This window comes from Eptesicus fuscus, chromosome 21 (assembly GCF_027574615.1).
Source record: "Eptesicus fuscus isolate TK198812 chromosome 21, DD_ASM_mEF_20220401, whole genome shotgun sequence".
Classification (NCBI taxonomy): domain Eukaryota; kingdom Metazoa; phylum Chordata; class Mammalia; order Chiroptera; family Vespertilionidae; genus Eptesicus; species Eptesicus fuscus.
In genome coordinates, this window is record NC_072493.1 from 44,385,934 (window position 1) to 44,411,023 (window position 25,090).

Genomic DNA, 25,090 nt, shown 5'->3' on the forward strand with positions numbered 1-25,090 from the left:
GGGCATGTACCTTGGTTGCGGGCACATCCCCGGTGGGGGGTGTGCAGGAGGCAGCTGATCCATGTTTCTCTCTCATCGATGTTTCTAACTCTCTATCCCTCTCCCTTCCTCTCTGTAAAATTCAATAAAATATATTTTTTAAAAAATAAAAATAAATAAAAGGCGGGCCAGCTCCTGCTGTCCAGGACCAACTGGTGTTGGGTGGACCCAGGCGTGGGACACAATGGGAGGGAGGAAGGAAATGGTTTGGGGGTGCTTCACGGAACTTCCGAGGGAGGTGGGCTGTGTGATGTTCCCATCAGCCCTGAGGAACGGGGACCCCTGGGGTGTGTGTGTCAGGGGGAGGGTTGGGGGGGGTAGGATTGGGGACTACCCCTGTGCTTTTCTCTCCAAGACTCAGAGTCGCACATGTTGTCACCAGGACCTGTTCACGGATCACACCACCACATGCCATGTCATGCTTTACTGAGAATGACCATCATGATCTACACACATACACACGCGTTATCACGGTTTCCTCACAACACGTCTACGAGGTAGGCACTTCTTTGTCTTCATTTTCCAGGTGGACACGGAAGCCCAGAGAGGTCTCTGGCTTGCCCAAGGTCACACAGCAGAGAACGGTGGTCGAGGAAGCCAGGCTGGGCGACTGATAACTTCTCTCAGAGGCTGGCTTCCCGGCCTCGCTCGGGCTCCCGCTTCCTGCACTCCAGCGGGGAGGAGGATGCGGGAAGAGGAGAGGTGCTGGCTGGAAAGGATGGGTGGCAGAGCTTTGGGTGGGGCGAGGGGGGAACGTCCAGCGACCGTACAGGAAGGATGTGAGATGGGGAAGGAGTCGCGGGTCAGGAAGGATGTGAGATGGGGAAGGAGTCGCGGGGTCAGTTGGAGCGAATGGTTCTCTCGATCCAGGAGGTGTATCTGCAGATCTGCGTGTAGACGGCCGGATGCTGAGCGGAGCCGCAGGGGTAAACGCCCCAGGACAGGACGCCCTGCAGGGTCTCATCGCAGACCAGGGGGCCACCGGAGTCACTCTGCGGGGAGGAGGGAGGAGAGGTCGGACACATACACCAATGTGAGGGCTGCCGCTTGGGGGACTGGGGTTGTGGTGGGGGAGAAAGAGTCTGGGATAGAGAGGGGGTTGGGTTGGGGCTGGAATTAAGTATAAAGTGGGGTGGGGTCCTAGCCGGTTTGGCTCAGTGGATAGAGCATGGGCCTGTGGACTGAAAGGTCCTGGGTTCAATTGCAGTCAAGGGCACGTGCCCGGGTTGCGGGCTTGATCCCCAGTAGGGGGTGTGCAGGAGGCAGTCAATCAATGATTCTTTCTCATCTTTGATGTTTCTATCTCTCTCTCCCTCTCCCTTCCTCTCTGAAATCAATATATACACTGAGTGGCCAGATTATTATGATCTCTGAATGCATAATAATCTGGCCACTCAGTGCACCCACGCCTGGAAGATTTCCCTGCTGTGCTTTCTCCCGCCTCCCTCATCCCCCACCAGTGGATGCCGGGCAGCCCTGCTCACTCCTCTCCTTCGATTCTGAACGTATGGAATCAACTGCAAAGCTGCGTTTCTCCGGGGCATTTTCTCAGTCCGTGGAGGTCTCGCTTCCTGGCATGTCCTCAAAATTTTGACTCCAATAAACTCATACAATGTGCATGTAGGTTTGGACCAGGTTTTGTTGACAGGGATGAAGCTGAGATGGGGGATGATGTGTGGCTGGGGGGTAGGGGACGAGGGCAGACCCTCTGCTCCCCCATCACCTCCCTCTGCTCACTGCCCCAGTCAGAGGCCCTCCCCGGGCAGGCCCTACCTGGCAGGGGTCCTGGCCCTGGTCCAGTCCCGCACACAGCATGTTGTTGGTGACGACGCCCGGGTAGAAGACCTCACACTCCCTGGGGCTCAGGATGGTGACCCCGGAGCAGCTCAGGCCCTTGTTGTACTTCACTGATGGGAGAAAACACCAGGTTCCCCGGGGTCCAGCCCCAGTGCTCCAGGACCCAGGCGTCCAGACACCCAGACTGTTCCCATCCCAGGGCCCCGGCCCCAGCCCTCCTCCCTCAGACCCAGGAGCCCCGCCCCCAACTTTCCTCCCTCAGACCCAGGAGTCCAGGCCCCCAGCCCCTCCTCCCTCAGACCCAGGAGTCCAGACCCCCAGCCCCTCCTCCCTCAGACCCAGGAGTCCAGACCCCCAGCCCCTCCTCCCTCGGACCCAGGAGTCCAGACCCCCAGCCCCTCCTCCCTCAGACCCAGGAGTCCAGACCCCCAGCCCTCCTCCCTCAGACCCAGGAGTCCAGACCCCCAGCCCCTCCTCCCTCAGACCCAGGAGTCCAGCCCTCAGCCCCTCCTCCCTCAGACCCAGGAGTCCAGACCCCCAGCCCCTCCTCCCTCAGACCCAGGAGTCCAGACCCCCAGCCCCTCCTCCCTCAGGCCCAGGAGTCCAGACCCCCAGCCCCTCCTCCCTCAGACCCAGGAGTTCAGACCCCCAGCCCCTCCTCCCTCAGACCCAGTGGTCCAGGCCCCCAGCCCCTCCTCCCTCAGACCCAGGAGTCCAGACCTCCAGCCCCTCCTCCCTCAGACCCAGGAGTCCAGACCTCCAGCCCCTCTTGCCCAAGATACAGGGCCCCCAGCTCTTGCCTCTCCGGTGGGCCGTGGTGCCCCAGCCAGCCACCTGGCACTGGTCTCCAGGCTGGGCGCAGCGGTAGGGCAGGCGCAGGGTCTGGATTCGTGACCCGAGCACGGCCGGCCGGGCCAGCTTCAGCAGCATGAGGTCGTGCTCATCCGTGCGTCTCGGCAGGATGGGGCCTGAGCCGTGGTGGTATTTGGGGTGCACGATAGAGCGCGTGGTTCTGCGGAGCTGCTCGCCCTGCAGAAGCAGCAGGTGGTCATCCCCAACGCGAGCCCACAGCTGCCTGGGGAGGGAAGAGCCACATGGAGGCAAAGCCTTTGTAGAGACGGAAACAGGACTGAGTCCATGGGAAGGAGGGCACAGGCAGTGGGGTGGAGGTAGACACCTGGATCCTAGAAGGGGGCCTGGAATCCTGGGTCTGAGGGAGGAGGGGCTGGGGGCCTGGACTCCTGGGTCTGAGGGAGGAGGGGCTGGGGGCCTGGACTCCTGGGTCTGAGGGAGGAGGGGCTGAGGGCTGGGGGCTGGGACTCTTGGGTCTGAGGGAGGAGGGGCTGGGGGTCTGGACTCCTGGGTCTGAGGGAGGAGGGGCTGGGGGCCTGGACTCCTGGGTCTGAGGGAGGAGGGGCTGGGGGCCTGGACTCCTGGGTCTGAGGGAGGCGGGGCTGGGGGCCTGGACTCCTGAGTCCGAGGGAGGAGGAGTGAGTGGAAGAGAGGAGAACTGGGGACATGGGAGGGTCCCTGACTTCTGCTAGGGGCCCACCTTTCTGTTTCCCTCAATAGGGACTCATGAAATGAACCATTTCTTTTAGTGCGAAATTCCTTGACCGCTGTCTGTTGGACACAACTCTCGACACCTAACTGGAACCCAGGGGGAATCTGGTGGACGGAGGTGATGGACGGGCCCAGAAATGCTGAGGACCACACTGCCCCCTGGCGGCCACTGCGCAGCCCATCTCGGGCTGACCCCACACGGAGCCGGGACAGCACCAGACCCTCCAATGCCCCAGGCCCCCCCCCCCCCCGCCCCCTCCCTCGGGCCTGCCTCCACCGCGACCCCCGCGCCGTCCCGAGCAGCTCCCTACTTGTTGTTCCCGCAGTGCGCGGCCGTGAGCACCCAGCTCTTGTCCACCAGGACCCCCGCGCAGTGGAACGAGAGGCCGCTGAAGAGGGAGACCTGCCAGGGCTGCGAGCCGCGCGCGCACGGGGCGCCTGAGGCCTCGAGGTCCAAAGCCGTGACGTTTTGGGGGAACACCGCCTCTGCAGCTGGGGAAAGGAGGGGGCGATCAGGGCGGGCAGCGCCGGGCAAGGGCAGGGTTTGGCGTCCGAGCGAGCGCGGCCGCGGGACGGAGCAGGGGGTGGGGCTGAGGGGCGCAGCCAGAACCCGGGAGAAAGTGGGAAGTGGGGGGCGGGGGTCATGCGGGAACCTAATGGAAGTGGGCGAAGGAAAGGGGCGTGAAAGGGGAAGAAGGCGGGGAGCGGGCGGAGTGGCGAAAGGGGACCCAGCAGGATGGGTCTGGGGGGGGCAGGGACGGAGGGGGCGGGGCTCGGACGCGGGGCGCGGTGCGTGGGGGTTAGGCGTGGGAATAACGCAACGGGCGGGAGAAGGGGGGCTAAGGCCAGACTTGGGATCAAACAGGGCGGAGTGAGGAGGGACCGGGGCCGAACAGAGCCCGGGTGAGGGGACAGAATTAGCACCCGGCGGAGTTAGGGGCGAGGAGAGGACGCAGGAAGGAAAGGGGGGGGGGGGCGGGTGGATGCGGGCGGCCTGCGGGGCGGGGCCACAACGGGGCGCGGCATCCCCCGCAGAGCTAGGCGAGGGGGCGCGGCTGGGGGTGGGGCCTGCTCGGGACCGCTGGCTGCACGCGGGGTCCCCGGGCCCGGGCGGGAGCGGATGCGGGGGTGGGTGGTGAGAGCTCACTCTCCCGTCGCCCCGTCTCGGCGCCTCCCGCGAGCCCTGACCCCCGCCTCACCCCAGAGTTGCGCCATCAGCAGCGGCAGCAGCAGCAGCTTGGCCGGGGCCCGGGCGCCCGAGGCGGCGGGGAGGTGGAGGTGCTGGGGTCTCATGGCCAGGACCTGGGCTGGGGGTGCGGGGGGAGGCTGGTTAAAACAGGTGCCCTAACAAAGACCCTCATCCCGCAGCGCCCGTCCGCCAGCCTGGCCCCCACCCCCCAGCCCGCGGGACCCGTGTAACCTGAGGCCACAACCCCAGGGGCAGGCGGAGGGGCCAATCCGGCCGGGACAGCGGTCAAGGGCGCAATTATCTTAATGATGCTCCGGCCGCGCCCTCCTGCGCCCGCGGGGAGCGCCCTCCTGGCGGGGCTGCGCCTCCTTCCCCGCGAGGCTGGGGGTCTGGAGGGAAACCAGGCTCCAGCAGGGCTCCGGCCCGGGGTTCGGGGTCCCGAACCAGAGTGAGGTGCACCTGGTCTCACCTGGTTGTCGTGGAGGAGGAGGTGGAGGAGGAGATGGTGACCCAGAAGTGTTCCTGCTGGTCGTGCGGGCCGCCGGATCCTCTGCCCAGGGACCCCTGGCCGGGCCTTCCCTTTTAACCTCCGAGAGCCCGGAAACTTCCCCACCCTGCCCCCGGGCCTGGCCCCCTCCCTTTCCCTCTCCCTAATTATTCCGTGGGTGCGGCTGGCATTCAACCTGGGCCTCAGATTCCTGCTCTGGGAGGGGCCGGGAACACAGGCTTCTCCCAATGTCCCAAACACCCCCTTTGGGACCCGGCTTCCTTGGGGATGTCCCTCAGTCTCCTTGTTCCAAGGAGTCTTCCCAGATGGGGAGAGAGGGTGCCCGGGGAGCCGGAGGGTGGCGGGGAGCGCGGGTTCGAGATGAGTGACAAGAGAGCAGGAGAGAAGAAAATACACAGGGAGACGCAGACCTGGGAAAATAAATAAACAGGGAGACGCAGACCTGGGAAAATAAATAAGCAGGGAGACGCATACCTGGGTGACCACGTAAGGAAAAGCCAGCAGGCTGCCAGGGAGAGAGGGAGGCAGAGATAAGAGAGGTTGAAGGACAGAGTAGGAGCCACCGAGACACTCACAGACACAAAACAGGAAAAGGAAAATGGGGAGACCGAGGGCGAGGAGGTGGAGACAAGGCCCAGAGGGGTGCTCTCTGCTGGAGCCCCCCTCAGCACGCCACCCCCTCCCCCGCAGCCAGAGCGGTGGACTTGGTGTGTGTCGCAGTGACCAAGCCCGTGTGCTGGGGGAGGGAGAGGCAGGCGGGCACTCCCTGTCATCCCCATGTGTGGTCCCTTCACACCCTCCCTGCCATCCGTGTGTCTGCAGGTGACAGGCAGGCCCATGAATCACCGGAGGCTGCAAGAGGTGTCCACAGCCCCGCAGCCAGCTTCCTCATTTCGGGGTGAGGGATGGGAGGCTCAGAGAGGGCCGTGACTCAGGGGAGGTCACGCAGCAAGTCCGCCTAACAACCAGGAGGCCCCAGTCCCAGCTCCGGGCGCTTCCTCCTCCTGCCGGCTCCCTCCCCTGCCAGGAGAGCAGAATCCTGGGAAGAGCCCAGTGCTGGGCTGTTGACCCAGCAACTTCTCCAGTGAGGAGCGAGTTCCTTCCAGAGGCCGCCGGGCTCAGCGCTGTCCAGGCGAACTTCCTGCGGCCACGCGGTGCTCCGTGGGTGCTGCCCAACCGGGCGGCCACCGGCCACAGGTGCGATGTGTCACAGGGGACGGAAGAATGGCATTTCTGATTTCATGTAATTTAGAGTCACACCCGGCCGGTGTGGCTCAGTGGTCGAGCGTCGTCGGCCCATGCACCAAGAGGTCGCTGGTTCGATTCCTGGTCAAGACACATGCCCCATCCCCAGTGGGGGCTGTGCAGGGGCCAGCCGATCAGAGTCTCACTCTCAAGGATGTTTCCAGCTCCCTCCCTCCCCAACTCTCTAAAAATCCACGAAAGCGTACTTTTAAAGTCGCACGTGGTTAGTGGCTAACGCAGTGGTCGGCAAACTCATTCGTCAACAGAGCCAAATATCCACAGTGCAACGATTGAAATTTCTTTGGAGAGCCAAATTTTTTAAACTTAAACTCCTTCTAACGCCACTTCTTCAAAATAGACTCGCCCAGGCCGTGGTATTTTGTGGAAGAGCCACACGCAAGGGGCCAAAGAGCCGCTCGTGGCTCGCGAGCCGCGGTTTGCCGACCACGGGGCTAATGGATTGGCCTGCGACCTCTCACCGAGGTTGGAAACAAAGCCATGAGAGCTCCCTTTCGTTCAGTGTTCACTATGTGCACGCAGACCCACCTCACGTGCTGGGGTCCAAGGCGTATGCGCGGCTTGACAGTTAAGGAAACCGAGTCTCAAGGCAGTAGGGCTCTGTGAGGAAATCACCCCTGTGTCAGACTCCTGTCTTTTCTACTTACTGGCTTTGTGACCATGAGCCAGTGACTTCATTTCACTGTGCCTCAGTCTCCTCATCTGCAAAATAGGTATAATAATCTATAATAATAAAAGTGTGATATGCTAATTAGAACTGACAGCCAAACGACCTTCCAGACATCATTCTGGATGTCCTTCCAGACAAAGCCACGGCAGCCCGGGGCCAAGGCAGAGGCAGTTAGGGTCGATCAGGCAGGCAGAGCGGTTAGGGGCAATCAGGCAGGCAGGCAGAGCAGTTAGGGTCGATCAGGCAGGCAGAGCGGTTAGGGGCAATCAGGCAGGCAGGCCGAGTGGGTAGGGGAGATCAGGCAGGCAGGCAGAGTGGTTAGGTGTGATCAGGCAGGCAGGCAGAGCAGTTAGGGGTGATCAGGCAGGCAGGCAGAGTGGTTAGGTGTGATCAGGCAGGCAGGCAGGCAGGCAAGCAGTTAGGAGCCAGCGGTCTCGGATTGCAAGAGGGATGTCCGATTGTGAGAGGGTTCAGGCTGGGTGCATGACCCCCTCCCATGCACGAATTTCATGCACCGGGCCTCTAGTAATAATAATAATAGCACGACCTCCTTAGGCGTTGGTTCAGGGTATATTCACTGATACCTGTAAAAGCCCTTGGACCGGGGTCTGGCACCCAGCTAAGCACTCAGGAGAGCCATCCATGTCCTAAATATTTATTGAAATCTTGTGCCAGGAACTGTCTTTGGGGCTGGGGATACAACCGTGAACCAAACAGCTACCCAACAATCCCCCCCAGAGTCCCAAGTTAATGAATTCCGGTCTCATTCGTTCCGACAAGTTGCTTATTGCGCGTCGGCATCTATCTGGCCAAGGAAGCCCAAAGGACGAGTGGAGGGGTCCTGGCCCAGGCTTCGTGAGGAGCAGAAGGAACAGGCGGCACGTCGCCACGCACGCACGGACGGGATGTGGGTGAGGCTGGCGAGCCGGTGCCGGCTAGTTGTTCTTCATCGTCTCGTGAATCCAGTCCACGTATTTGCAGACCTTTGTGTAGACGCCGGGCTTTCTGCTGACGGCACAGGGGTCCTGACCCCAGGAGATGATGCCTTGGAGAGACCCATTGCAGACCAGCGGGCCTCCAGAGTCACCCTGGGGACCAGGAGAGAGAAAACCCATCAGCGGGAATGAGAGGCCTTGGGGGAGGGGAAGGTGCTGGGCGTGGGGTCAGGGAGAGGTGGGGATGGGGTGGGGTCGTGTGGTAGAGACGGAGGAGGGGGTTGAGGATGAGGCTGGAGTTATGGGTAAGAACAAAGATGGGGGTTAGGGTGGAAAATGGAGTTGGGGCCCGACCGGCGTGGCTCAGTGGTTGAGCGTCCATCTATGAACCAGGAGGTCACGGTTCGATTCCCGGTCAAGGGCACATGCCCAGGTTGTGGGCTCGATCCCCAGTGTGGGGCGTGCAGGGGGCAGCCCATCCATGGCTCTCTCTCATCACTGATGTTTCTCTCTCTCTCTCTCTCTCTCTCTCTCTCTCTCTCTCTCTCTCTCCCTTCCTCTCTGAAATCAATAAAAGCATATTTAAAGAAAAAGAAAACGGATTTGGGGATGGTTGGGGTGGGCATAGGGAGTCGGAGATGGAGATGGATTTGGGGCAGCAGAAAGCATGGACAAGGGGTGAGGGGGTGGGGGTAGAGCTAGGATGAGACTGGGAGAGGGGAAGGTGCTGGGTGTGCTGTTAGGGAAGAGGTGGGGGGTGGTGGGTGTCGATGAAGACACGACGGAGGTTGGAGACCCAGGCCCTGCCCTCTGACCTGGCACGAGTCCTTGCCTTCCTCCCGCACGCTGGCGCACACCATGCTGTCCGTGATGTTGCCCGGGTAGGCGTTCTCACACTCCTTGTGATCAATGATGGTGATGTTGGCACATCGCAAGGTGTGGGGCAGGTGCACTGTGGAAATGGCAGGAAGGGGTGTGGAACATGAGAGCCTCCTGGCTCCGTGCCCCGCACTGCAGGGCTCGCTCTGAACCCAGTCCCTGCGCTCACTGACGGCCAGCAGTAACCATTCGTTGCTCTAGACCAGTGGTCGGCAAACTCATGAGTCAACAGCAGGACAACGATTGAAATTTCTTTTGGGAGCCACATTTTTTAAACGTAAACTCCTTCTAACACCACTTCTTCAAAATAGGCTCGCCCAGGCCTTGGTATTTTGTGGACGAGCCACACTCAGGGGGCCAAAGATCCGCATCTGGCTCACGAGCTGCAGTTTGCCGACCACGGCTCTAGACACAGGACCTCTAATCCAGCCTGGTGGGGTGTGACGGTTCTCATTTTATAGAGAAAACCTTAAGGTGGACAGAGGTGAGGCCGCTTGCCTACGGTCCTAGGACAGCAAGTGTGGGTCTGGGACTGCACCTCTGTCGTCGGAGTCTAAGGCCCCAAACGCCTGTCTCCTCCCACCCCCGGCCCTGACTTCCCACGTCTCCTTTCACCTGATCCCACCACTGACACCAAAAGGTAGCCCCCTCTTTGATCACTAGGACTCATTTGGGAAGGTTCTTCCCGTCTCCCGCCGTTCCTCAGTCGTGACCACCCTGCCCCCACCGCGCACCCCTCCTCCCCCCGGGCGGAGCGCCTACACTGGGGGCTGGACGTGGTGCCCCAGCCGGAGATGAGGCAGCGGGTGCCCGGGGCGACGCAGCGCGACGACAGCTTGAGGGGGCGCACGGCCCAGGTGATGATGGCTGGTGACGCCATCTTCACCAGCATGATGTCATTGCGGTGGTCCTTGTTGGGGACGCTGTTGTTGAAGTCCGGGTGTGGGAAGGACTCCGTGGCCCTTCGGGTCTGCTCCCAGCCATCCTGTCGATGCAGGCTGTGCATCCCCAGGTGGACTATGTATTGGCTGAGGTGGGAGAGATGATGGTCAGAGGTGGAAGGAGAAGGAGAGACGGGAGGTGGGGTCAGAGGCACGGGGTTGGGGGGGGGGGGACATGAGGGGAATGAAGGACCACACCTCCACTTCCAACCTCACCCCTGGGTCCCATCGAAGCCCCCTTCCAAACTACACCCCCACCCAGCAGCCAGCACCCAGCCCCATACCCAACCCCGTCCCAGTTCCAACGTCGTCCATCCCTCCCGCCTCAATCCCCAGTGGCTCCCCATCACCAACGCCAACTCAGCCCCACCTCTGTACCCATCTCCACCCCACCTTTCTCACCGCATGCACATTCTCCCCAGCACCAAGCCCCTCTCCATGCAAATCTCCACCTCCAGCCCCCTCCCAGCCCCGCCCCAGCCCCCGCACCCACGGCTTGAGGCAGTGAGCCGCTGTCAGGAGCCATTTGGGGGCGACGAGGGTTGCCCCGCAGAGCAGACGTGTCTTCTGGAACAGAACCACCTGCCAGGGCTGGGAATGAGGAGAACACTCGTACCCCTTGATGATCCTCGTCTCTCCCCCTACATGCCCTGGAGGGGGTGGGGGCAAAAGAGGGGGCTCAGGCATGAGAGGACTCCCAGGAGAGAGGGAGGGGGGTGTCTGGGCCCCTCCTCCCCCGCCTAGTGTCCCGCTGGGATGCATTGTATGGACAGGCTGGGCATTGGATGATTGACATGGCGGTTGGCCAATAGCCACTGTCCTGAGCTCTTTGCCTCCCACTCCAGCCCGGCGGCCCTGGCCCCTCCCCTGGGGCCCTCCTGGACCTCTCCCCATTCTAGCATCTAAAGGGGTGACACCTGCTGCAGCCAAGGCCTCATTCTGGCTCATAGACCCATCCGGATGCCCTCTAGACACGGAGGGTTGGGGGACGCTGGAGGTTTGAGAGGGAGGCCGCTGCCCTTCCCCATCGCCCACCGTACCTGTCACCAGAGCAAGCATGAGTAATCGCAGAATCGTCATGGCCTGGCGCGGGGGGAGGAGGGCAGGCCCCAGGTGCTTCTGGAAGCAAGGAGGGGGGCACATGGGGGACTGCGGGCTGGTTCCGGCCCTTCCCCCTCCCCCTCGCCTGCTCTGACTGTCCCCAGGGAGAAACAGCAGGGCTAAAAGAATCCCCTTGTTCTGTCCTCACAGCACCCCGACCTTGACATGAATCTTTGGAGGTGGCCTTGGAGGGACCAGATCTCAGACAGAAGCTGCTGGCGGCCGGGGGAGGCTTTGCCTGGTTTCACGTCGACCTCTGAACCCCTGAGGTTCCCTTTGGAGCATGTTTTCTCCTTGCCCACCTGACAGCTGGCCGGCCCCAAGAGCTTGGGGCAGGAGGACCTGGCACCATTCAGGAACCACCCAGGGGGACATGGGCCCTTCACGGGTTTTTCTGGGAGTGCAGGGGGGGGGGGGGGGCTCGGCCGGGGATGGTGTTTGGGACCCTGCTGCACCCCAGCCCCTTGGAAGGGCACTGGACGGAGCTGGGAGGGGCTGGTCCCAGGGAGAGCCTGTGTCCTCAGCTGCCCTGGCCAACAGGGGCAGAGGTGGAGGGCTGGACTCAGGGACAGAGGCTGGAGCCAGAAGTCACGGAGATTGGCGGCGGCCGGTTGGAGAGGCAGAGAGAGAAACAGAGAGTCCCCCCCTCCCCGCCCCCGCCCCCCAAGCCTAGGACAGAGCAGAGGGAGAAACAGGGCCGAGACCAGGAGGCCTGGGGCTCTCTGTCTGGTACCACCTGGATGCCGGGGGCTTCTTGTCCCTCCCAGACTCACAGGCTCTGGAGCTGGGGCTCCCGGGACCCACGGTGGTGGTGGTGGTGGTGGTGGTGGTGGTGGCAGCTGTGACAGGCTGGGGCAGGCTGGCAGTCGTAGGGGGTGGCCCGGATGACGGGGCCTCCCAGCCCTGCCTTATTGCCTTGGGGGCGGGGTGTGGGGGGGGGCCCTACCCAGACAGGCGCAGGGCCTGGGCGACGACGCTGCCGCCCGCCTGCCCGCCTCTGTCACCTCTCCAAGCCCCTCTTCTCTCTGCTGCTCAGGGTTTCTCGGCCGGTCCATCCACCTGCCTGCCTGCATCCTGCCCTGTCGCTCCGAGTCTCTCTCCCCTCCCCTGTCGCCGGCCGCCTCTCCGTAATTCTGCGTGCGTGTCGTTCATCCGTGTCTGTGGCTTTCTGTCTCCCTCTGTCCCCTGTTTGCATCTCCCAGGCTCTCCCCACAGGCTCTGTCCTTCTTGGAGCCTGTCTCTGCCTCCCTCCCTCCCTCTGTCCCTCCCTCTGTCCGTCTTTCCCTTTCTCTCCCTCTGTCTCTTAACCCTCTTCTACCTCATCTCCTCTTGGGCCTGCCCCTCCCGCCCCACAGCTCGAGCCCCTGTGGGCCCCTGGCCTCCTTTGGGCCCCTCCCTTCTCCATTCCGAGGAAAGGGGGAACTGGGGCGTCCCAGAGGTGGGGCTGTTGCCAGGCGCAGGGGCAGGACAGGAGGGTGGGGGAGGCAGGTCGGGGCCTGTGGGAGTCGAGGCCCGAGAATGGGAAATGAGGGCTCCCCTGCCCACCCTTCCCTCTGCCCACCCACCCCCTCTCTCCACCCCGAGTCTGAGTCCGTGGGGAACCCCCCAGGGGCCTTGGCATCCGGCTGAGGCACTTACTGGCTGTGTGACCTGGGTCCGATGCCTTCCCAGATCTGAGCCACCTCGATTTCCTGGTCTGCAGAGTCGAGTGACAACCCCGACGTCTTCGGGCTTGTTATCGGGCCGATCTGCTTCCTGTCATGCCCTCCTCTCTCCTCTAACCAGATGCGGAGCAGGATTGCCAGGTAGGTAGGCCTGGGTTCTGCCAGCAGCCAGCCCTGGCCCCAGACCTCGGCTCTGCCTCTGGCTAGCACGGTGACGTGGGACAGGGGACTCCACCCCAGTGAGGCTCAGTTTCTTCATCTGTGACCTGGAGGGGTGTGTGTGTGTGTGTGTGTGTGTGTGTGTGTGTGTGTGTAGGGGGCGGGGGGGACAGCCCTGCCTTGGGGGGTTGGGATGAGGAGTTCAAGAGAGCCAAGGACAGAAGGTTCTCAGCCCATGTTCCCACAGCTGTCATGATCACACCTCAAATTCCTCTTCCAGTCAGTGCGGACAAGTTCTCCCTGCACCTCCTGGAGAGGCAGTGAGGACAGAACCCACGGGGCTGGGCAGGACGATTCGAAGACATAGGCTGGGTCCTCCGGCCTTCCATCGTCAGCACGAAAACAAACCCACATGCCACGTGCAATTGTTAAATAATAGAACGTATGGCCCTAAGCCTAACCGGTTTGGCTCAGTGGATAGAGCGTCGGCCTGCGGACTCAAGGGTCCCAGGTTCGATTCCGGTCAAGGGCATGTACCTTGGTTGTGGGCACATCCCCAGTAGGAGGTGTGCAGGAGGCAGCTGATTGATGTTTCTCTCTCATCGATGTTTCTGACTCTCTCTCCCTCTCCCTTCCTCTCTGTAAAAGTCAATAAAATATATATATTTTTTTAAATAATAGAACGTGTGCTCGACTCCCGCAGAAGCAAGTTGCCATTGGCTGGTTGTGGGGATGTTACATTTTATAGGCATTTAATTAAATGGTCACGAATTTTGATTTCACAGTTGTGGTTTGGTATTTTGCAACCAGTAAATTCCTCCGCCCCCCCCCCCCCCTTTTCAGGTCCTTATGCGTATGAGCCCTTAAAAAGCTTATAAGGGCTTGGTTCCTGTTCCTGTTGTGTCCGATGGAGAAAAAGGTCCCTTATTTTTATTGTTGTAAGTAACTTGTTCTACTCTATTCCTGTTGGAAAACGCTCCGCATCTGAGATCCCTATTTCTACACCAGTGAGGAGGGGAACGAAGGAGGCCTCCCTCCATTCTCAACCAGCACGGGGATACCAGACAGACAGACAGACAGACACCACCCCTTGGCGAGTTATATTTATTCCAAATGGTCCCACACTCCCTCCTCCCTGAACCGTGGGTCTTAGAAGGGGGCTGGCTGGAGGTGGAGTTCTGGGAAGGAGATGTCCCAGACCAAGAAGAGTGAGAGCTGGGGTTGGCGATGGAGAGGGTGTTGGCATTCCGGGGGTCAGAGTGGCCCCCAAGCCGAGGAGGGGGTGGAGGTAGAGGGGGCCGTCAGTTGTTCTTGATGACCCCCAGGATCCAGTCCACATATTTGCAAATATTGGTGTAGACTCCCGGGATGCCTTCTTGGCCGCAAGGCCCCACGGACCCCCAGGACACCAGACCCTGAAGGACTCCTCCGCACACCAGGGGGCCGCCGGAGTCACCCTGGAAGGAAAAGGGGGGAAAGGAGCAAAGGCCTGAATAGGGGAGAAACCCTGTTGCCGTTGTCCTCTCCTCAAGCCATGTCTGGGCCTTGAGGACAGTGGCTCCCAACCTGGTTGTCAGAGAAAGAGCACAGCCCAGTGCCCGAGGGACAACAGCCATGACTGAACAACAGGGAACACACTGTTCCCAGACTCAGGGAAGGTGGGCGGGTCTCCACAAAGGGTAGGAGTTCCCTCAAGAACAATGGCAGGGGCCCTGGCCAATGAGGGAAGAGGGCGTGGGCACCAACAACCAATCGCAGCAAAGGAGGGCGGGACTCCATAAAGAGTTCTCTGAAGGGCAGTAGGCTGGGGCCCTTGGCCGGTAGGGTGGGGCAGGTCTCCTCTCTGGAGGACCCAAGAGGGCAAGGTAAGCAGGATGTGAGGCTGAGAGCTCCCCACAGGGTAGAGAGTTCCCTCAAGAACAATGGCAGAGCCCTAGCTGGTTTGGCTCAGTGGATAGAGTGTCAGCCTGCAGACTGAAAGGTCCCAGGTTCGATTCTGGCCAAGGGCACATGCCTGGGTTGTGGGCTCGAGCCCCAGTAGGGGGCGTGCAAGAGGCAGCCAATCGATGATTCTCTCACATCATTGATGTTTCTCTCTCTCTCTCTCCCTTCCTCTCTGAAATCAATAAAATAGATATTTTAAAAGAAAAGAACAATGGCAGGGGCCCTGACCAATGAGGGAAGAGGGCCTGGGCACCAACAACCAATCGCAGCAAAGGAGGGCGGGACTCCATAAAGAGTTCTCTGAAGGGCAGTAGGCTGGGGCCCTGGTCGGTAGGGTGGGGCAGGCCTCCTCTCTGGAGGACCCAAGAGGGAAGGTAAGCAGAATGTGAGGCTGAGCGCTCCCCCACCCCCTTTCCTGCCTCCCTCCTGGAATCTCTCACCTGGGACGGTGTGGGGAAGACTCAGAACTGGAGAGGGAGTAGGTTACCTACCTGAGCGCCCCACATACCGGCTGCTCCTTCACTCCCCCCCATCTCCCTCTCTTCTCTCTGCCCACCCTCCCTCTCTCTGTCCTCCCTTCCCTGGCTCTTCCTCCTGTTCTGCCCCGCTCCCTGGTGCTGTGCCTCCCCTTCTTTCTGACCTCATCTTTCTCCCCTACCCCCTTTCCCTGACTCACCCTCCCCATGTCCCCCTCCTCCGCCCCCTGGTCCCCGTCCCGGGTGGCCATGCCTCGCCTGCACCTGCTCACCTGGCAGGCATCCTTTCCCATGTTGCCGCCCGCGCACACCATGTTGTCCGTGATTCTCCCGGGGAACACGGCGCGGCAGATGGCGCTGGAGACGATGGAGATGTTGAGGCACTGCAGCTTGTCTGGGAATGGGCCTGGGGGTGGAAGATGGGTGCTGCCGGTCCCCCCAGAGCCCCCCACGTCCCTCCTCTCAAGGAAGCTCAGTCCAAAGCTGCCCTGTCCCCTCCCTGTGACTCCACTAGAACCCTCAAACCTCCAAACTTTAGACGGATGACTTGATGCCATCATGACCCTTGACCCCAGCCCATGGGCCCAGTTCCCGGACCTTTAACCTCTAACGTTGAGTGTCCTAACTCTAGACCCTCCGTGTGCCTCCAGCCTCAGATACCGTGAATCCGGACCTGGCCTCCTCCTCTCGTTTCAGCTACTGTGTGACCTTCGACCTTCAGTCTTATCGTCCTTTCATTCCAACTGGACCTCATGTCTTCTATCTCCTGACCCCGTATTCCTTGTCTTCACCTTATGCTCCAACCTCAGTTCTGCTTCCTCTAAATCACTGGTCTCTACTCCAAGGTGACCTCTGATCCTAGGTTATTTGAACCCTGACTCCATGACCCTTAGCCTCTGCCTCCACACTCTACACCCTATGGCTTCCAGTCCCAGACCGATGACCCCATCCTGAGATTGTGGCCAGCTTCTACAACATATGGATCCCATGGCCTCAACTCTTCAATGACGTTGACCAACCCCTGATCCTATTTTTTATACATGACTTTTGCTCCAGTCGGATGATCCCCGACAGCCCTCTGACCTCTAACCACATCCTCCCTGACCCAGGACTTCTGACTCCATACCCAACCCAACCCCTTAACCACTTTGACCCTCAAGGCCTGATCCACCATGATCTCCAACCCCAAACTATAATCCTGCTGTTTGGCCCTTTAACCATCCTTCCCCTGAGATGGGGTGACTGGTGACCTCTCACCCTACACCCAGACTTTTGCCCATTTTGACCCTTGACCCCAGGGCCGGCTTACTCCACGGTCGGTTGGTGGTGCCCCAGCCGGAGATGTGGCACTCGGTGCCAGCTGCTGCACAGGTGGTGGGCAGGGCCAGGGGCTGGACGCTGCGGGTCAGGCGGGCGGGGGTGCCCAGCCTCAGAAGCCGCAGGTCATGCTCGTGGCTCCTCTGCGCGCCCTCATAGCTGGGGTGGGTGACGGAGAAGCCGCTGCGCCGGATCTGTTCCGTCCAGTCCAGGTGGCTGAGGCTGTGTTCCCCCAGGCGCACCCAGTACCTGCTAGGGGTTACGGTGGCTCAGCAGGTGGGCTGCCCCAGACTCCCAGGCCCTCCTGCCTCCGGCTCAGGTCATCATTTCGGTCCCTCATTCATTCGCCCTTGTTCTCTAAGGTGCTGTCTCTCAGTCTCTTGGTCTCTATCTCTATCACCCCAGTCCCTCCCCCCACCCCCCATGTCCCTGCATCTGTGTCCCCTTCTGATTCTCTTAGCTGGTGAGGCCCACAGGGGAAGGGACAGCTGTCAGACTTCAACCCAGCTCTGGCCCCACCTCCTAGGAGGCTGCCTGGACTGTCCACGCTGTCCACCGTGTGGCCGCTCTCTGTCCTGCTCGTGCCTCCCCCTGTCCCCACGTCTCTCCATCTCTGTGTGTCTGACACTTCCCTTTTGCATAAAACGCGGAGGGTCAGACCCAGGAAGCCCAGTCCTGTCATTTTACAGCTGGATCCCTGAGGCTGCACAAAGAGTTGGGATCAAACGTGGGCCCAGGGCCCAGCCCGGTCAGGGAATGGCTGGGGCAGGTGACAGGTGCCATCTAGGAAGGGAGGGGGCTCGAAGGAACGAGAGGAGGTGGGTGGGCAGGTTCCAGGCCCCTCCTCTGCCCCCCACCCTCCTGCACCCCAGCCAGCCCCACCCAGGCCGATTGTTTTAAAAGTCCTACTCCTGCCCTAACCGGTTTGGCTCAGTGGATAGAGCGTCGGCCTGCGGACTGAAAGGTCCTGGGTTCGATTCCGGTCAAGGGCACATGCCTGGGTTGCGGGCTCAATCCCCAGTGAGGGGGCGTGCAGGAGGCAGCTGATCAATGATTCTCTCTCATCCTTGATGTTTCTAACTCTCTCTCCCTCTCCCTTCCTCTATGTAAAAAATAAAAAAATATTTTTAAAAAATTAAAAAATAAAAATAAGAAGTCCTACTCCTTGTCTAACCTCAGAGTCTCTTGTGACAAGACCATTTCCTTTCTCCTTGACACTCCCTCCCCATCACCCTCCTCGGCCCACTCCAGGAAGGGAGCCAGGTGGGGGGAGGGGCCGGGGGGGGGGGGCTTACCTGCCGCTGCAGTGAGCAGCTGTGAGGACCCACCTCCGGTCAATGAGGACCCCCCCACAGCGCAGGTTGGCACCTTCAAACAGCCCCGCCTGCCAAGGCTGCGAGTGAGGATCACACTCCGTGCCATTATAAATCTTCTCTGAGGCCCCGTGGCTGAGCCCTGAGGACGGGGGTGCGGGCCAGAGAGAGGGTGTCAGAGACCCGCACAGGTTGTGGGTCAGAGACAGGAAGAGAGAGACACGAAGATGCTGAGACCCAGAAAGAGAAGGAGGCGAGAGGAAGACAGAGCCAGGCACAGGGAGACACCTAAGGATGGAGAGCAAAGGACAGTGCTACACCCGAGGGATACAGAGAGGAAGAGGGAAACGGAGAGAGATGCTGATAGACAGATGACAGATAAACAGGTAGATGATAGATAGATAGATAGATGATAGATAGATGATTCATAGATGATAGATGATAGATAGATGATAGATAGACAGATAGATGATAGATAGATAAATAGATGATAGATAGACAGATAGATAGGTGATAGATAGATGATAGATAGATGATAGATAGATGATAGATATAGATGATAGATAGATGATAGACAGATGACAGATAGATGATAGATGATAGATGATAGAAGATAGATAGATGATAGATAGATGATAGATAGATGATAGATAGATGATAGATAGACAGATGATAGATAGATATAGATAGATGATAGATAGATGATAGATAGATGATAGATAGATGATGATAGATGATTGATAGATAGATGATAGATAGATAGATGATAGACAGATAGATAGATAGATAGATAGATGATAGAGAACTGAGACTGTGTGGCAGGAAGAGACAGAGGGGAGATGGATGAAAAGATGTGGGAGGGGTGAGAGGACCCTGGGATGGGAGCTGGAGGTGAATGGAGGCCAGAGCTGAGGAGAGATGGGGGTCCCCTCGTGGGGGAGGGAGGGACTCTCCTTCCCCCTGGGGAACTCACCAATAACACACAGGAGCACAAGGATGCTGGGCCCCATGGCTGGCCACCTCCAGGTTCTGGGAAAAGGTGGGGGATTCTCAGAAATGGCCCTTGTCCTTGCCCTCCCTCCCTCCCTCTCTCCCCCCTCCCTCATCCTTCCCACGTCAGCTCCATGCACAGGGGATGCCCGCTTCCCCTCTCTCCCCGTCTCCCGCTGTCCCCCCTCACCTGTGACTGCGGCCCCTCCTCACCTTGTCTCTCTGCCTGCTGGGTCCTCCATGTGGCTGTGGCCGGTTCAGCCTGCCCGTGTCTCTGTTATCTGTCTGTCACCCTACCTGCCTGTCTTGTCACCTGCCGGCCAGTCAGTGCTCCCCTGTCCACCTGGCTTCTCAGCCACCTGTCATGCCTCCCCGCCGTCCCCCTCCTTCCGTCTGTCCCTCTGCCCCAGACTGGCAGCTGGCACCGCTTTTAACTCTCTTCCTTCCAGCCCATTCCATTTCCTGGTTGAGGGAAGGGGACCAGGAAGACACGGGGTGGGGCGCCCTCTAATCCCCTACAAACGCTTCCTCACTCTAATGGCATGTAATTGAGTTTCACGGCTCCATGGAGAAAGGGGAGCAGGGGACAGGCCGGGGCAGGCTCTGGGGGACAGACCCCACCCGCCCGTCTCCCCTCTTCTCCGAGCCAGCCAGCCGGCAGCCCACCCACCCCTTCCGGCTGGCGGCTCAAGGTGATCTGGAAGCTGGGTTCTAATCCCAACCCCAGTGACACCGAGGCTCAGGGAGGGTGGGGCGCTGGGCCCCCAGGGCCCCTCCCCACGCAGTGAGGGAAAGGGCAGGAGGGTGGACGTGAGAGGCAGGAGGGCCCAGGCAGAGAGAAGCTGGGAGAGAGAAGGGGAGGGGAGGGGAAGGAAGCGATTTCACAAGAGGCCACGGGAGGGGCAGGAGAGGGTTTCCATCCTGGGTTCTGTGGAAGTCCGATTCTAACCAAATTTTTTTACTTTTTATTTATTGATTTTTGAGAGAGAGAGAGAGAGAGAGAGAGAGAGAGAGAGAGAGAGAGAGAGAGATCTGTTGTTCATTGTATTTAGGCATTCATTGGTTGATTCTTCTATGTGCCCTGACCGGTATCAGGACAATGCTCTAACCCCGTGGTCGGCAAACTGCGGCTCGCGAGCCACATGTGCTCTTTGGCCCCTTGAGTGTGGCTCTTCCACAGAATACCACGGCCTGGGCGAGTCTATTTTGAAGAAGTGGCGTTAGAAGAAGTTTAAGTTAAAAAAATGTGGCTCTCAAAAGAAATTTCAGTTGTTGTACTGTTGATATTTGGCTCTGGTGACTAATGAGTCTAACCAACTGAGCTACCCGGCCAGGGCTCTAAGTGAATTTTTTTAATTCAGGCTCCTGAGCCTGACCCTAGAGATACTTTTTAAATATATTTTATTGATTTCAGAGAGGAAGAGAGAGAGAGAGAGAACATCAATGATGAGAGAGAATCATTGACTGGCTGCCTCCTGCATGCCCCCTATTGGGGATCCAGCCCGCAACCTGGGCATGTGCCCTTGGCTGGAATCGAACCTGAGACCCTTCAGTCCCCAGGCCAAAGCTCTATAGGCTGAGCCAAAACCGGCTCAGGCTGTAAGATCCCATTTATATGAAATATCCAAAATAGGCAAATCCATAGGGACAAGAAGCAGATCCGTGGCTGCCTGGGGCTGAGGGGAGTGGGGATGAGGGTGATGGCTCAGTGGTTCAGTTTGACACACAGATGAGCAGCTTGTGGCTTCTGGCTACAGCCACTCCCACTTCTTGCAGCTGGAGGCTCAGGGAACAGGGGCTGTCCTGCAGCTGTGAGCACCTTTGCCAACTCCCCCAGGAAGCCCTCAGGGCTCTCAAGTCCCCATGCCTCCCACCTGACCCTCGGGCACCATCATGGCCCAGAGAGAACTCAGCCACCCCGACACCTGGCCCTGGATGTGGAAACTGAGGCGCCACTCGATGAAGTCACACACACTCAGCTGGTCAGTGGCCGAACCGGAGTTCGAACCCAGGCATACTCTCTAATGCATCGCTAATTCTTATCCAAATACTAGAGGCCCGGTGCACGAATTCGTGCACAGGTGGGGTTCCTCGGCCTGGCCAGCTATTGGGGCCGATCAGGGCCGGCCACAGGAGGTTGGCTGTGGGAGCGCACTGACCACCAGGGGGCAGCTCCTGCATTGAGCGGCTGCCCCCTGGTGGTCAGTGCATCATCATAGCGACTGGTCGACAGGTCGTTTGGTTATCTGGTTGTTATGGTCGCTTAGGCTTTTACATACACTGAGTGGCCAGATTATCATGACCACCTGACGTTTGTAGGCAAATTAGCCGTACACGGCATTGTATGGGATATGGAAGCTGAAGGCCTGTTCGAACACCTCTGCTGTCTGCAGTTACCAAGATAAAACGTCTCCAATTCGCACAGGAACACAAGGATTGGACAGTCGAGCATTGGAAAAAAAGTCATGTGGTCCAATGAATCACGTTTCCAGTTGTATCATGCAGATGGCAGAGTGAGAATTTCGCGGAAACAGCATGAAAGCATGCACCCCACGTACATGAGTACGACCCTTCAAGCTGGTGGGGGCAGTGTTAGGTTTGGGGCATGTTTTCCTGGCATGATCTGGGCCCTTTAATTCGTGTGGAACAACATCTGAATAGCACAACATACCTAAGTAAGTTCATCTATCATGTTGATGGCGTATCCCAATGGAGATGGCTTCTTCCAACAAGACAATGCGCCATGCCACGGTGCTCGCATTGTGCAGGAGTGGTTTCAAGAACATGAGGGAGACTTTACCTTGCTTAGGTGGCCCCCACAATCACCAGATCTCAATCCAATTGAGCATTTGTGGGACGAAGTTAAAAGAGCCATCAGGCAGCTGGTTCCACAACCATCAAATCTCACAGAACTGGACAGTGCTATTCATCAGGCATGGTGTCCGATTCCTCGCATCACCTTTCAACATCTCGTGGAGTCAATGCCAAGAAGAATCGCTGCAGTATTGAAGGCAAAAGATGGCCCAACGAAGTACTGATGGGGTGGTCATAATAATCTGGCCACTCAGTATATATATTGCATTTTAATTTTTTCCATTTTAATTTTTCAATTACAGTTAATTGTCCATCAGTAGGTGACTAGATAAAGAAGATGTGATACGTTTACACAATGGAGAATATTACTTGGCCATGAAAAAGAATGAAGACATCATTTGTGACAACATGGGTGGACCTGGAGGGTATGATGCTAAGTGAAATAAGTCAGAGAAAGTTAATTTCTTTATTGTAAAAATGTGCAGAGCTGACTTCGATGACAGAATCTTCTTTTTTTTCTTTAGATGTGAAGAAATATCAGCTACAACTTGATGCTACAACTTTTTAAATATATATATATATATTTTATTGCTTTTTTACAGAGAGGAAGGGAGAGGGATAGACTTAGAAACATTGATGAGAGAGAAACATCAATCAGCTGCCTCCTGCACACCCCCTACTGGGGATGTGCCCGCAACCAAGGTACATGCCCTTGACCGGAATCGAACCCAGGACCCCTCAGTCCGCAGGCCGACGCTCTATCCACTGAGCCAAACCGGTCAGGGCTTGATGCTACAACTTTATCTTTTTGTCTATCTTTCCACCTGTCTCACTCGATTCTCTGCTCATTCATTTATTCAGTCAGTCACTCAACAAACAATCTGAGGTGCCTACGTGCCTGAAGCTCTGCTGGGACCACAGAGTTAATCAGAACTAAGCTCCACCTAACCACCCTGTCTTCCTACCATCCTTCCCAGCAAACCTTCTCCATGGAGGTCTACTCACTGCGGGTCCCCTGCAGCCACGCTCTCCCTGGGTTTCCACAGACTTCCATGTTGAGCAACCCAGCGGTCACCGGCCTCTCCTGTCCTCACTCAGGCTTTCCGCAGCATTCCCCAGGCCGGCGGCTCCCCTCCCGGCTTCCGGACGCCACGCATTCCTGCTTTTCCTCCTCCTCTGTTGGCTCTCCTTCCTGTCCTCCTGCGTGAATAGGCCCTTTTTTCCTGCACAGGTGTCTGGACAAACAAGGGTGTTCCCCGGCCCCAGTGCTAAGCCTGCATATACCTGACAGTTTCACCTGTTGTTGTGTTGCAAATCGGCGAGCTGGACAAGACGCCTTAATGAGCCAATTAGGTAGGAGTCATCTTTATTGCCCGCAGGTTCAGAGCAGATTACCTCTGTCAAATTCTGAACAAACACAGGAGGGAGCATTCTCTTTTTATATCGTTTCAGGTCCTTGTGTAAGTTGTTTTTACAGACAATTTGTAACCTTGAGTACATATCATATCTAACCAACACCTGCCATATCTATACAGACAATTTTGTAACCTTGAGTACATAGCTATATAGACACCTGTAACCTTGGATGAACAAACACGTGGCATGAGAATGTGGGAATTATTATCAGTATCAGTGAATCAGCCCATTTAGATGGCTAGCTGGCAAGGTCTGACAGTTAAGTTTATCTTTCCTATGATTCAAGCTAAAAACAAAGTTATTTTACAGTCTAAAAATAACAGAGTTGACCTACAGAAGGAGAGGCTAAGAATAACAGAGTAGTTCAAACATCGGTTTTTCCAAAGGAGGAACTACTACGCTTCACTGCCACCTGTCACTGGGGCAGGTTGGGTCTCAGGCCTCTCCCCAGCTCCAGGCCTGTGCCTCCAACAGCTTCCTGAATGACCCCGACCAAGCTCACCATCTGTCCCCATCGACCTGCGAGCCAGACATCTATCGGCTGCCTCCAGCACGCCCCCTACGGGGGATGGAGCCCACAACTCAGGCATGTGCCCTGCCCAGGAATCAAACCCGCAACCTTTCATTGCACAGGGCGATGCCCAGCCAATGGAGCCACACCGGCCCTGGCTCTGAATTCGTTCCTAACCAGAACTCGGGTAGCAAGGCCCAGTCTGACTCCCACAGTCTAACCCCGGGTAGTGTTTCACCACCAACAGGTCTGAGACGTGTTGCCAGCCCCCGTTCTGTCTGGGCGGTGTCCCCACCATCCACGCCATCCCCTGGTTCAGACCCTCAGGAGACCGATCTTATCCAGGGCCAAGTTTCCTTTACTTCTTTCTTTAAAGAAAAAAAAAATTTTTATTGATTTCAGAGAGGAAGGGAGAAGGAGAGATAGACAGAAGCATCAATGATGAGGGAGAACCATTGATCGGCTGCCTCCTGCACGCCCCCTACTGGGGATCGAGCCCACAACCTGGGCATGTGCCCTTGACCGGAATTGAATCCAGGACCCTTCAGTCCACAGGCCGATGCTCTATCCACTGAGCCAAACCAGCTGGGGCCAAGTTTCCTTTATTTCTGCTGAGACATCCAGTCAGCTCCCAGGACTGCCTCAACTACCCGCTTGCTCCCTGTCCCTGAAATCTGTCTCCTGAGCTCCCGGAGTTCCAGTCCCTTTTGTTTCCAAAAAGCCTGACAGGGGTCTCCTGCCTCCTCAACCCTCCCACAACCTGTCGGCTTCTTGCATCTTATCATTGAACTTGTTAGAATCAAAGCTTGGGTTTAAAGCTCATGGGCCCCTCTGACATTATCCATATATGAGAGGCCCAGTGCATGGATCCATGCACTGGTGGGGTCCCTTGGCCTGGCCTGTGCCCTCTCTCAATCTTGCACCCCTCAGGGGATGTTGGACTGCCGGTTTCAGCCTGATCCCTGCAGGCCAGCCTGACGGACCCCACTGGTGCAGGAATCCATGCACCAGGCCTCTAGTATGCATATCAGATCTTTGGTTAATTTCTTCCCACCCTACCCCCTCCCGCCTTCCCTCTGAGATTCATCAGTCTGTTCCATGTTTCCATGCCTGTGTGTTGAGCATCTGCCCCCTGGTAGTCAGTGGGCATCATAGCTACTGGTCGAACGGTTGCTTGGGCTTTTATATATATAGATATAAAAGACTAATCATCATGACCGGTCGCTATGACGCACACTGACCACCAGGGGGCAGATGCTCAATGCAGGAGCTTCCCCCTGGTGGTCAGTGTGCTCGCACAGCCAACCTCCCATGGCGGGCCAACCTCCCACGGTCCCTCTCCCCAGCCAGCCAGCCCCAATTGGCCCCGATCAGCCCCTATCGCTGGCCAGGTGGAGGAACCCCACCCATGCGTGAATTCGTGCACCAAGCCTCTAGTAATTTATAATAAGGAATATATGTTTGGTGTTCATTCCCAATTCTGGCACAGAGCCCCTAAAACCCTTTGCAGGCATGTCAAACTGGCATGCAGCCCACAGCGGATATTTTTGGGGCCCAGCCAATACAACGGTAGGTAAGAAACATTCTAATAAAAATTTCGT

General features: G+C 58.1%; 3 protein-coding genes across 7 annotated transcripts; all 3 read right to left on the reverse strand.

The window, feature by feature from the left end:
- Positions 1-448: 448 nt before the first annotated feature.
- On the reverse strand, positions 449-5,183 carry KLK10 (kallikrein related peptidase 10). The gene is made up of 6 exons (XM_054710163.1): positions 5,058-5,183; positions 4,599-4,706; positions 3,711-3,891; positions 2,637-2,911; positions 1,813-1,946; positions 449-1,031 (listed from the first exon to the last, which is right to left on the reverse strand). The coding sequence occupies exons 2-6, from the start codon at positions 4,690-4,692 to the stop codon at positions 879-881; spliced, it is 837 nt and encodes a 278-aa protein (XP_054566138.1). The 5' UTR covers positions 4,693-4,706; positions 5,058-5,183; the 3' UTR covers positions 449-878.
- Positions 5,184-7,668: 2,485 nt separating this feature from the next.
- Positions 7,669-12,642, reverse strand: LOC103297596 (kallikrein-11). 2 transcript variants are annotated; one of them, XM_028129416.2, is made up of 6 exons: positions 12,524-12,642; positions 10,825-10,903; positions 10,278-10,434; positions 9,606-9,871; positions 8,780-8,916; positions 7,669-8,117 (listed from the first exon to the last, which is right to left on the reverse strand). In XM_028129416.2, the coding sequence occupies exons 2-6, from the start codon at positions 10,862-10,864 to the stop codon at positions 7,965-7,967; spliced, it is 753 nt and encodes a 250-aa protein (XP_027985217.1). In that variant the 5' UTR covers positions 10,865-10,903; positions 12,524-12,642; the 3' UTR covers positions 7,669-7,964. The 2 variants fall into 2 exon arrangements, with proteins under 2 accessions (XP_027985217.1, XP_008152532.1); XM_008154310.3 differs by lacking the exon at positions 12,524-12,642 and adding an exon at positions 11,659-11,738.
- A 1,154-nt stretch (positions 12,643-13,796) lies between these two features.
- On the reverse strand, positions 13,797-22,821 carry KLK12 (kallikrein related peptidase 12). Of its 4 annotated transcripts, none has more exons than XM_054710431.1 (6): positions 22,568-22,821; positions 18,732-18,787; positions 17,741-17,900; positions 16,438-16,697; positions 15,401-15,534; positions 13,797-14,165 (listed from the first exon to the last, which is right to left on the reverse strand). In XM_054710431.1, the coding sequence occupies exons 2-6, from the start codon at positions 18,766-18,768 to the stop codon at positions 14,010-14,012; spliced, it is 747 nt and encodes a 248-aa protein (XP_054566406.1). In that variant the 5' UTR covers positions 18,769-18,787; positions 22,568-22,821; the 3' UTR covers positions 13,797-14,009. The 4 variants fall into 4 exon arrangements, with proteins under 4 accessions (XP_054566406.1, XP_027985208.2, XP_027985207.2 ...); XM_028129407.2 differs by lacking the exon at positions 22,568-22,821 and adding an exon at positions 18,962-19,419 and having other exon boundaries at positions 16,438-16,694; XM_028129406.2 differs by lacking the exon at positions 22,568-22,821 and adding an exon at positions 18,962-19,419.
- Between the last annotated feature and the right edge of the window lie 2,269 nt (positions 22,822-25,090).

Coding starts and splice junctions, on each gene's coding strand:
- KLK12 (XM_028129406.2), bottom strand. CDS start 18,990: ATGGAGGACCCAGCAGGCAGAGAGACAAG. Junction 15,535..16,437: donor CACCACCAACCGACCGTGGA/GTAAGCCGGCCC, acceptor TTCCACCCCCAG/GCCCATTCCCAGACAAGCTG. Junction 14,166..15,400: donor TGGGAAAGGATGCCTGCCAG/GTGAGCAGGTGC, acceptor TTTTCCTTCCAG/GGTGACTCCGGCGGCCCCCT.
- KLK10 (XM_054710163.1), bottom strand. CDS start 4,692: ATGAGACCCCAGCACCTCCACCTCCCCGCCGCCTCGGGCGCCCGGGCC. Junction 3,892..4,598: donor GCTGATGGCGCAACTCTGGG/GTGAGGCGGGGG, acceptor TCCTTTCCCCAG/CTGCAGAGGCGGTGTTCCCC. Junction 1,947..2,636: donor CACCACGGCCCACCGGAGAG/GCAAGAGCTGGG, acceptor TTCTCCCATCAG/TGAAGTACAACAAGGGCCTG.
- LOC103297596 (XM_028129416.2), bottom strand. CDS start 10,864: ATGACGATTCTGCGATTACTCATGCTTGCTCTGGTGACAG. Junction 9,872..10,277: donor GCGGCTCACTGCCTCAAGCC/GTGGGTGCGGGG, acceptor CTCCCACCTCAG/CCAATACATAGTCCACCTGG. Junction 8,917..9,605: donor CACCACGTCCAGCCCCCAGT/GTAGGCGCTCCG, acceptor CCATTTCCACAG/TGCACCTGCCCCACACCTTG.